At 40.1% G+C, this 12,395-nt stretch overlaps 1 protein-coding gene across 1 annotated transcript in view; it reads right to left on the reverse strand.

Annotated features, from left to right (window-relative positions):
- LOC126336896 (cell division cycle 5-like protein) overlaps positions 1-12,395 on the reverse strand; it is a 90,180-nt gene that overhangs the window by 26,873 nt on the left and 50,912 nt on the right. Inside the window, exons 7-8 of the mRNA XM_050001022.1 lie at positions 10,442-10,778; positions 1,239-1,411 (exon numbers count right to left, since the gene is read on the reverse strand). Of these exons, the coding sequence (XP_049856979.1) occupies positions 1,239-1,411; positions 10,442-10,778 (510 nt within the window). The remainder of the gene's footprint in view (positions 1-1,238; positions 1,412-10,441; positions 10,779-12,395) is intronic.

Consider the following 12,395-nt stretch of genomic DNA (forward strand, 5'->3'; position numbering starts at 1 on the left):
AGAATGAATGTTTTACATTCTCACATTGTAGTGTTCAATCCATAAAACTGCTCAATATCAGCCATAACCAAACTTTAGTCTGCTCACCAGTGTTAATATTTTCGCTGTAAACCATTTGATCATCTTCACAGTGGGCTGGAATGACAATGTTTCTGAACTGCTCTGAAGATGGAAAAATTATTTATAGGCGAAATATTAACAGCAGACAAGGTTTGGTTTTTCATTAGTGAAATCAAGCCAACAATGATGCAAAACTATTGAAATGTGTCATAACAGGTTGACAAAACATGGGTGTAGGCATATGACATCAAAATTAAAGCCTCAATCGTCCCAGTGAAGGCATTCTGGATAATCGAGACTGAAAAAAGTTCAGCAAGTGTGATTTAATGTGAAGGTTCTGCTCAATGATTTCTTTGACTTTAACAGCACAATGCATCATGAGTTCTTGCTGAAAGGTCAGACAATCAATCACGAGTTCTACCTGAAGGTTTAATGCTGTTTGAGGTAAGCAATCCAAAAATATTCCAGGATTTGTGAGAAACAATTCATGGCTTTTGTGTCATGATAATGGATTCCTTCAGTTTCCAAAAATAAAGAGAACCTTAAAGAGCCATCATTTTACAAGCTTGGAAGAGGTTAAAAGCACATCGCTGAAAGAGGTGGGGGCTATAATATCTAAGGGGGACTGCTTTGAAGGAGATAACATTGATATAGATGAGCAGATAAAATTATTACAAAAAAAAAATGAAAATTCTTGATACTTTTTGAACACTGTCAGACTATCATTTTTTACAGCATTGAAGCAGTTGCCTCACAAGTAAGGTGCTTATTCCTGATCTCTGTTATTTGCATAAATGTTCAAACTACCACAGTACTTAAATATTCTATTCTAGCATTTAGCTGAATGTCAACCTTCCTTATTTGTCCTATACATCCATCCCTCAAATCTTTGTAGGTTAAAGAAGTAATCTGTTGTTTTTTTCTCGAGGACATCTGCCTCGCATGACGGCATAGAGTACTATTTTATCAGTGTAAGCACAAGAACTTTAGACACGGCATTTCACCAGCTCCTTACAAAAATTTTCACTTAAGTTCAAGAAGCTTAACATAAAGTAATTTTACTTTACAATCCGGCAAGCATAGTGCATTACAGTTCGCTCTCAAAGTTGTTGATACTTGCATACGAGAGCAAACTGTAACACACACTGCAGGCAACAGAACTTTCTCAGTTGACATACCTGTCTTTGATAGTCACGGAAGGCCTGTGGCGTATCCCCAACATCCAAACCATCCTCTGGGTTAATACTGAGTTTGTCACGAACTGGTGTAGGGTTGGTTCGTGAACTTCCTAAGAGGGCAACTTCTGAACGTGGTGTGTTGAAACCCCCAGTTACAGTTCCTGGAGTATGAACTGTTACAAAGATACTCTACATTAAACACACGCATGCTTATTAATTATTATTTGATAAAAATATTGTGTGTGTGTGTGTGTGTGTGTGTGTGTGTGTGGTGGGGGGAGTTATTTTTTTTCTTTCTTCATGCATTAATTACTCATTAATATTTTATGAAATAAAACAAGCAAACTCAAGAAAATTGTTTCCTGATTCTCTACAATACTCGTAATAATAGGTACTGCAGATGTTGCTATGCTCAGTCGCTTCTCTTATTTCCCTTTACCATGTTTTTCTTATCTCAAAGTCAAGATAATAACATAGTTCCATAAAATAGATTTTCTTCCAATGTTACTATCTGCTGGAAATATCTGTGTTTAATATGTGTGAATGGAAAAACTTATAGAGAAAATTACTTATGACAGCATTGTGTGTAGTTTTGTGTGTTGATATATCTGTTTAAAAACAATAATAGTTTTTCATACTTCATAAAAATTAGTGATGTGTTCCTCCCAATAAAAGTGTGATATTCACATTCAAACAGGAAAAGCAGATGCCCCATGACTATCACACTACCTCACCTAGCTGTCTTCCAAAGCACTTGCAATCCAAGACAGCAAAAATGAAAAAAAACTTACCCAAATTTGCAGATGCAGTTAATGTCAACAGGCCAGCAGTCTTTCAAACTCATTTTCTATCCAGTTTCTGACCACAAAAAGTGTCAGCAATGTTCCTACTTGCGGGAGGGTTCCTGATTTGTTTGGGTACTGGGAACAGTGGGAGGATAACACACGCCTAAGAAACAAGGTGAGGAGTAATAAAAACATAAGATACATTCTGAAATTTGAATTGAGGAAAATATGAGGCCTGTTCAAAAATTTCAGAACATTCGTAATTTTGCGCCAATGGCGTGTTGGAGAGAAACACAGCTGGCATCCCTGCACATGCCTGTGTTTAACATGCAACTGTCATAAGTTTCATTGTAGTATGTTTTTTACTTATTATTGAGTGCTGTATTGAGTAAAATGTTGTGTCACACAGTTTGCAAATTTTGAGATGGTAGGCTCGTTGGAGCAACGCGTCTGCATTAAATTTTGCGTGACACTCAAGGAAATCTTTACACACACACACACACACACACACACACACACACACACACACACAAACACACACCAGATGTTGCAGAAAGCCTACAGTGATGAAAGCTAACGCCACACTCAGTGTTAGGAATGGTTCACATAGTTTAAGAATGGTCAGATGGAAGTTAAAGACGGTCCTCATTAAGGTCACCCTGCGACATCTACCGATGAGGTTCATGTCAGGAATGTCAACAAAATTGTGCATACCAATCGAAGACTGACTGTCCAAGAGACTGCAAAAGAATCTAATGTTTCAGTTGGATCATGATATGAAATCCTAACACAACATCTTGGAATGCATCTTGTTGCCATCTAGTTCGTCCCATGGCTCATGAGTCAAGACCAGAAATACCATCACCTCGCAATATGTGAAGAGCTCGTGCTGTCTCACTCTCCATGCTTTCCAGACCTGGTCCCTGCAGACTTTTATTTATTTCCAAAGTCGAAAATCCCTTTGAAAGGATAAAGATTTGCAATGATAGATGGGATAGAAGAAAATTCGTAGACAGTGTTTCGCACAATCCGGCAAGAGGCGTACCAAGACTACTTCCAAAAACTGAAAAGGCATTGGGAGCGGAATATCAATTGTGGAGGAGAGTATTTTGAAGGTGACCATGCACAATAAGTAAACGTTAGCACAGAAAAATTTGTTGGACAAAGTTCTGGAATTTTTTGAACACACCTTGAACATTATTGAGACAAGGGCAGCCTTCACTGCTGTTACGCAATGATAAGCAGCACAGAGAAGATGTACTGAATCATACCATAGTTAGATACCCAGGCCGACAATCAAATCAGAGAAAATGCTGAACCACAAGAAGCAGATCAAGGTGACAAAAGAGATATTTCGGAGAATCTTACCACTGGGCTGATGCCATAGGTTTGCAATTGTAGCACGAGCCCCTCCAGCTTGCCAAGTGATTGAATCAGTCAGTGAACTCCAACAACATTGCTGTGTTTTGTTGAAAGTAATGAACTGCTAAACGGTTCCTATTGCATGGCAGTAAGTGCCTACAGCAAGACACAGTCACAAACAGTGACAAGGCTGTAGCTACTCGTCCTTCTTAAAACTCACATTGATTAACACAAACATGGCAACAGTCAGTCCTTTTATGAGCTGACTGGCACCACAGTCTGGTAGCCTTAAGAAAAAATTGATCATATCCTTTTTCAGGTAGAAATTTCCTACACTGACACAGACCCAACCACTGAAATGTGTGTTTTCACTGTATCACGCCCTCGATGAAGAAGAAGAAGATGATGACTGCTGAGAACATGAGCAGTTTCTAACAGCTGCAACCATTTGAATAAGTCCTCTCAAAATGACAGCAGCCAGAAACTGTTAAGGAAGAAGAAGATGACTGCTGACATGAGAAGTTTCTAATAGCTGCTACCATTTAATTAAGTCCTCTCAAAATGACAGCAGCCAGAAACCGTTTCCATATTTCAATTCCTCAATATGTTATAATCATTATCATGAAGTTACTTTTCTCTCCGAAGTTTTTTTTAATGATTTAAATCGCAACTGAATTTTTAACTAACTTGAAATAAGTTGATAGGAAAATTATGCATACATCAGAGGGTTGTTCATTAGCAAATGGTCCTGAACCTGTCTCCTGACTGAGTGAAAGTAAATCCCACTCGCCTCTTACTTTGTTTGCGAATGCCCACAGGTGTGTCTCTGCATATAGTTGTGTCCTGAGAAGGCTCATACTAAATGGTGTTACACCACATCTTTTTGAATTCCCCTACAATGTCCACTGATGTACAAAAATTTGACTCAAGCTGGAAGTTTTTCTTTTACTTTAAACAGACTAGAAACCACTTGCACTATTAATTTCATAAGAGATCAGCTTGCACCATGCACCTAAAAAGTATAGAATGAGAGAGTTACTCAGAGCTAGAATATCTAGAAAAAGACAAGACAATACTGTGAAAAGGATAGATTGCTGGGGAGAGGGTAGCACAGCTAGGTGCTCTCAGGAGGTTAGACGGACGGCAGAGGAAAGGGGGGGAGGGTGACTGTGGGGTGAGGGGTGGGGGAGTGAGTGTGAGAGGGGGTGAGTGTGGGGAGGGGGGGTGGAAAAGTAAAGAAGTAGAACGGCTGGGGGGATGTTGGTTGAATAGAAGGCTGTGTAGTGCTGGAGTCTGAACAGGGAGGGAGGTAACTGGATGAAGGATAGTGACTAACAAACATTGAGACCAGGGGCATTATGAGAGCATAGGATATTTTGTAAGGAGAGTTCCCACTTGTGCAACTCTGAAAAGCTGGTGTTAGTAGGAAGGACCCAGATGATGCAGGATGTGAATCAGTCATTGAAGTTAAGAATGCTGTGTTGGGCAGTATGCTCAGCATTTGAGCAGTCGGCTGTTTCTTGGCCACAGCTTGCAGGTAGCCATTCATGTGGATAGACACCGTGTTGTTTGTCATGCCCATGTAAAATGCAGCACAGTGGTTGCTGCTTAGTTTGTAAATCACATGACTGCTTTCACAAGTAGCCCTACCTCTGATGGTATAGGTGGTGCTTGTGATCAGATTGGAGTAGGTGTTGGTGGGAGATGAATGGGACAGGTATTGCATCTTGGTCTATTACAGGGTTACAAGCAATGACTTATGGTGTTTTGGAGCAAGCTTTGTGTAGAGATGGACAAGGATATTGTGAAGGTTCAGAGGGCCAAAGATTACCACTGTAGAAGAGGTTGGAAAGACAGTGTTTGGAACATTCCTCATTTCAGGGAACAATGAGACGTAGTTGAAACCCTGGCAGAGAATGTGATTCAACTGCTCCAGTTCCGGTTGGTGCAGAGTCACGAGAGGAATACTCCTCTGTGGCCAGATGGTGGGTCTTTGAGAGGTGGTGGGTGATGAGAGATAAGGCATGGGAGATTTGTTTCTGTATGGAGTTGGGAGGGAAATTCTGGTCTTAGAAAAGCTCAGTGAGCCCCCAGTATATTTCAACAGGGACTGCTCCCACTACAGATGCAATGTACACAGGCGACTAGGTTGTATGGAAGGGGCTTCTTGGTACGGAATGAGTGGCAGAGCCATCTTCGAGGTGGAGGTCAACACCAAAGAAGGTGGCTTGTTGTGTTGGAGGAGGACTAGGTGAAGTGAGAGAGGGAGAAGGTGTTGAGGTTCTGGAGAAAAATGGATAGGGTATCCTTACCCTTGATACGGATCATGAAGATGTCATTAATGAATCTGACCCAGGTGAGGGATTTGCGTTCTGAGCAGTTAAGAAGGATTCCTCTAGGATAGCCCACGAACAGGTTGGCATGGATGGCGCCATGTGGGTGCCCACTGCCATACCACGGATTTGTTTTAGCTGATGCCTTCAAAGGTGATGTAATTGTGGGTAAGGATATAGTTGGTCATGGTGACCAGGAAGGAGGTTGTAGGTTTGGAGTCCATGGACGTTGGGAAAAGTAGTGTTCAGCAGTGGCAAGGCCACGGGCATTAGGAATGTCAGTGTAATCGGAGGTGGCATCAACTGTTATGAGCAGAGCACCATGTGGTAAGGAAATGGGAACTGTAGAGAGTTGGTGGAGAAAATGTTTAGTGTCTTTTCATATAAGAGGACAAGTTGCAGATAATAAGCTGAAGGCTTTGGTCTACAAGAGTAGAGATTCTCTCAGTGGGAGCATGTTGAGAGAGTTGGAGAATGATGGTGAGGCAAGTTACAAGGTTAAGAAATTCCAGAAAGTTAACAGGGATGAATTGGTGGCAGTGAGGGTGGATCAGAGTTGTATGGAGGAGTGAGCTGAGTCTGGCGGGGTTCAAAATTGGCTTTGCATTGAGTCTGATTGGTAGGGTTGGTGACGAAAAAGTGTTTCCACAGTAAGGACCACGAGAAGGAGAGAATATGTGTAATAAGGAGAGCATACTGAATTCTGAGTGGGGCAAATGGTTAGGCCTTTGATAAGGACAGATATTTCTGTGGGACTAAGTGTTTTGGGCTAAAGTTTCATGATTGCTTTTTGGATCTGTTCAGATTCTTGATTCTCTATGGTCGTGGGAGTGAGTTTTTGAGGGTGTGGTAAATGTAGTACATTTGTGGGGCAGTGTTTGTAAGCTATGAAGGGATGTGGGGGAAATTTGGAGGCTGTTGTAGAGAAGATACAGAGTAAGTGAACAGGTTGGAAAGTTTTTTGGTTTTTTTATATAGTGTTGTTCACATTGTTCAAGTGTTTCAGTGTGGCAGACAGGATACAGGAATTTGAGATTGCAGTGCAGAAGAATTTTACAGAGGGGAGATGTTATATGGATGTTTGAGCCTAACTTGTATAGTTTTACAGGATCCAGATCACACAGGCTGCGAAGCTGTCGTTTTGTGAGGGCTAAGGACTGGCGGAATCTAAACAGATGGAGTTCATTATTGAAGGAGGAGCTGCAGCAGGAGATGAGCTGAAACTTCCTGGCAGATTAAAACTGTGTGCCCGACCAAGACTCGGTCGGGCACACAGTTTTAATCTGCCAGGAAGTTTCATATCAGCGCACACTCCGCTGCAGAGTGAAAATCTCATTCTGAGGAGATGAGCTATTTGATGGTAAGGCCATTTGGAGGGATTCCATGAGCCAAGCAATAACGCATGAACTGGAAAATAGAAGCTAATGTAGATCCAAACTTAAAACAATAAATGAATAATGCTTTTTAAATGTCCATGGTGCATTGATTACAACAAAATGTCATTTTCACATGACAAATCTAGAGAGACAACTGAAAAAAAAAATCGCTTTAGGCTTCCTGTGACACATATACTTCCATGACTTAGCAATAGTTGCAATATCTGGATAGTAAATAAAGGGTGAAAAATTCAAAAAGAGTGAAGAAAGAGAAACAGTACAATCTGTAATTCCCTAAATGAAGTAAGCCTCAAAGAAAAGCTAAGAGGTTATGGGGATAAACCAATGTAAAAGACATCAAGCAAGGCTCTGCACCAAACAAACAGAAACACACACACACACTTTCACACCACCAAACAGCTTATGTACAGATAACAGAGTGCCACTGTTATCATTTGCACTCCTTGCAGACCTGTAAGTGAACACTGTGATCAAACCAGAAGTGTTATGGATAATGTGATACACCAAAGTACAAGAAGATGATTTGGTGAAAGCACAGTATTTAGCACAATTCTGAGGGGTAAATATCAATTTGTCAGATTCAGTGAGTCAAGATGCCCCAACTAGTTACTAAAATGTTTAAATAACAACATGTTGCTCAACAGGTAGACAGCTAAAATGTTGGTATCTTCTGATTGGATCAGCAAAATGACCAAAGCATTTGCACAATTTTCTTTCTGAAGCTGACTATGGTAACAAAATGTTCCATTTTTCTTGGAGGAACTTCCAAGACAATGCAATAGAGCTATGTAATGATTTCGTGAGAGCACTCTGCTGGGGTGTACTGACACACAATATTTCTAAATTGGTGAATTGAGGCATCATGAAGGACAACACTGATTCAGTAGAGTTAAAATGGAATCTTTAGTCCTACATTGTCGTGTTATTGGTGCTGTAGTCAGCAACCAAAAGACAGGTTTGATGCAGCTCCCTATGTTGGTTATCTTGTGCAATTCTTTTGCTACTGTCAAAACTATTGAATGTTACATGTGTTTGAACCTGCTTACTTTAGTCAAGCTTTGGCCTCCCACCATAATTTTTACCCCCTTACACCTCCATTACCATGTGAACTACTATTCAATGCCTCCAGATGTGTCCTACCAACCTATCACTTAATTTAATCAAGGTGTGCTATAAAGTTCTCTTGTCCCCAATTCTATCTGGTACCTCTTTGACAGGTGCTCAATCTTTCACATCACAACATTCCAAAAACTCCTGCTCTTATATTGTCTGTACAGTATTGTTCACTGTCTACCTTTCACTTTCATATACTGCCAAACCCCACACAGTAACTTTCAGTAAATGTTTCTTAACATTTACAGTTGTATTCAATGTAAACATACTCTTCTCTTTCAGAAAATTTTTTCTTGCTATTGCAAGTTTGAATTTTATATCCCCTCTACTTCGGCAATTGTAAGCAATTTTGCTGTCCAAACTGCAAACTTACCAATGAGTGTAGGTGTTGTTTAGTGTCCAACATCAGCAGATAGATCTTTGTACATAGTGAGGTCAAGTAGTGCACCTCAGGCATGTGATTCTGCATATGTCCATCTCTGAGGCATATGTGTCACATTTTGAACAGTATCATGTGGAGTGCCACATGGGAATAACAGCTATCTGGAGGACCCTTCATGCTCAGCAATACCTTGATAGCATCCTCCAGCTGTTCACTGACATGTCAGTCAATATTTCATACTTCAGGAAGACAATAGGCACTTCATATGACTTCCTAACAACCTTGTCTAGAACATGCATGGAATGGTTGGCAATGGCTGCAGAAGTGAACTGAATTGTGAATTCCTGAGACATTCTGAGAGTGAAAGTGCACCACTGGAGGAACCTGCCTCACTTCCCCTATTGACTTTGGTACAGCTGCTGCCACTCCGCAACATTGACAGCATGTCATAAAGACTCAAATAATGTTGCAACGTATTAGATTGCAGAACATTATATTGAGTCAAGGGCCAATACAATATACTGTACATATCAATGTAGTAACATTTCAAGCAGTGCAAAAGATGTCAGTTAGCACTCTTTTCATTACTATTTGGTGCATTAGAATTATTTCATTCATGATGAATTTTGTTGAATTCTCTGTCTATTTTTCATTTAACAATTGTTGACAGAAAGTTCAATCAGCCTTAAACACTTTTTTTTAAAGCTTTGATTTCATTGTGATTACAAGTTTTCGGTTCCTAAGTGCATCTCCATAAATAAGTTTAAGGTAACCAGTCACCTATAGCAGACTGATGTGTGGCGCACAGGGAAACATAACAAGAAACAGTACTTACAGAATATCAAGAATACAGCATCAACTGTATAAAGTTGACTGCATGCTTTCACCGAAGTACCCTTGATGCCATAATTGCTATCAAAACAGTAAAAAATTGGCTTCTCTATAACCAGTAACAAATGTAAAGAATTCAAGGTGTTCTACGTGAATAACAATAGCTCTTTATTTTATACCTGGTAATGTGGTAATGAAATCAGCAACTGACTCAGAGAATCTCAATGATTAAATCAAATTCAAAGGGGAACAGAAGCTATTGTGACTCTCACAAAACATTAACTGATGCTGTGGATATGTAGTGAAACCTCAATTTGTAAAAAAAAAAATGCTCTCCATCACAGCTACATAAAAGCAGCAAAACTTCAAAACTTGGTAACATATTAAAATATTGTGCTGAGCGTGAATGCAAACCTGGACACTCACTTGTAACAGTGAGTAAGAGGATTGCCTGTGTCAGGAACACACAGTTTTAATATATAAGTAAGTTTCAAAACAATATACACTATTCTGCAGGATATGAGATTCATTCGAAAAACAGAGCTTTAACTGCTTAAGAATGATCTGGCACCATTGAACTTCTTTCAATGATTTTTTTTTAAAATTCACAAATACAAAAAGACATCAACAGGAGTTATGAACTCCAACAAGACAATTACCTCTCAAAGACATTCAAATTAAAAATGACACTGTTATCCACTGAGATATCATTAATTTTTAAGAGTGCCACAAATAATAAATTATAAATTGGTGAGACTAAATAAGTTATGACAAATAATGCTTAAGATATTCTGCTTCATTGTAAATCAAAATAAAGATGAAATTCATGGATATGTGACCTGTGAAGGGAAATACTATATATATGTAAAATACTACAACTGCATTCCATATTTCTCAAAGTAAACTCAATGAGCATTTAATGAACTAGCTGTCTGCAAAATGAAAGCTAAAATGATCCAATGCTACCTCTCAAACAAGTAACAGGCATTTGTTTCCTTACCATCACTACGCTGGCTACGAAATGGAGTGGCTAGGACAGTGTTAGGTGTCTGAACAACTTCCCTCTGGGGAGTGATACCACTGAAGTCAGAACTGTGGAGTGGGGTGTTGAGGCCACCCTTCAGTGGTGTATCGACATGTGTGAGAGCCATCATATTCTGTGCCTCCTGCAGGACTCTGTCTGTGGCAGGTGCCGGTGTACGGGGAGTCCGAGCTGCACCTGCAGGTGTCAGTGAGTAGTCGGCCAGCAGAGCATCAGATGGCTGCTGCCCACTTTCTGTCGCCACTTCACGTGCCGTCTCACTTGCTCGGCCTAATTTCACAACTTGCTGCAGCTCCTACAGAAAAGAACACAACATGCAGTTCATTACTAACACTGGAAAGTGTTTTCTGGAAAGCAAAGTAGATTCTAAACAAATATTTCCAATGTGATCAAGAATCATCATTTATTTCACACTGCTTCAAACAAATATCATTAGAAATTCATTCTGATTGCCTCATTAATTACGTGAGCAAATAATGACATAGAAGGAAAGACAGTTGCAAATCCAAAGAAAACATAACACTAGCAATGATGCAACAGTTATACACTGAAGAGCCAAGAAATTGTGTAGGGCCCCCGCGAGCTCACAGAAGTGCCGCAACACAATGTGGCACGGACTCAACAAATACCTGAAGCCATGCTGAAGGGAAATGTCATCATGAATCTTGCAGGGTTGTGTTGTCCATAAATCCAAAAGAGTACAGGTGGAGGGGGGGGTGGGGGGGGGGTATCTCTTCTGAACGCACGTCGCTCAATAATGGTCATGTCTGTGGAGTTTGGTGACCAGTGGAAATGTTTAAACTCCAGAGAGTGTTAGATTGGAGCCACTCTGTAGCAATTCTGAATGTGTCAGGTGTCGCACTGTTCTGCTGCAATTGTCCAAGTCTGTTGAAATGCACAATGGACATAAATGGATGCAGGTGACTAGACAGGATGCTTACCTACGTGTCAACCTGCCATAGTCATATCTAGACAAACCAGGAGTACCATATCACTCCAACTGCACATGCCCCACACCATTACAGAACCTCCACCAGCTTGAACAGTCCCCTGCAAGGAATGTGCTTACTGAGATTTCGTTTTAAAGTCTTACTGGAGCCTAGGATAAACCTTTCCCAGTCTTTCCTTCTGGTCCCATCCAATAAGTCTCCCCTGACCTGGGATTCTGAGCAACTTTTCTAAATCACACCAGTTCTTTTCCTTCATGTCTTTTCCTCCCCTTCAACCCTTCTGCCAGAAAAAACAGCTAATGGCTCTGAAAGATTGCAAATTTCAATGCCTTTGTATGTGTGTCCTTCTTCCAGTGCTTGACAAGTTCATTTTCTATACATCCAATTACTTTATATGTTCAATCTGTTCTAGTCAATCTTGGACAAAAGCACATTTCACCTTGTGAGTAATGTCTGCCATTTTTTTTAATGTTTTCTGCAGTTGTTTCCATTTATGTGGAACTTGTAGCTCCAGGGTCTAGATGAATTTTCCAGTAGATCTGAACTTGCACTTGAGACTTGCACTTCTCAGAACTTTAAAATCCTCTATCTCATGTTGATCTCTTTTTCTATGGAAGAAAGCTCAGGTTAAGGCTTGTTGAGGCTCAAAGGAAACATCTAGGCAGTCATCTTAAGCAATTTACAGCAACAGATAATACCTGAATCCGGATGTTCAAACAGTGATTTGAAGACCACTCTTCTGAGTCTAGTGTCTTACTGCACACCATATTGTTTGGTTTCCTTATACTTCATTCTTAATATTTGTTTGTTTCTTGCAATTTGCTGATTATATACTATTTTAGTTTTATTATAACTGATTCGCAGGTCTACTTTCAAAGTTGTTTTATCAACTTCTTCTAGTTGCTGTTGAGGTTTATCCTCAGTTATGACGAACAGTACAATGTCAACAGTAAAATCAATTT

Source organism: Schistocerca gregaria, chromosome 1, assembly GCF_023897955.1.
Source record: "Schistocerca gregaria isolate iqSchGreg1 chromosome 1, iqSchGreg1.2, whole genome shotgun sequence".
Classification (NCBI taxonomy): Eukaryota; Metazoa; Arthropoda; class Insecta; order Orthoptera; family Acrididae; genus Schistocerca; species Schistocerca gregaria.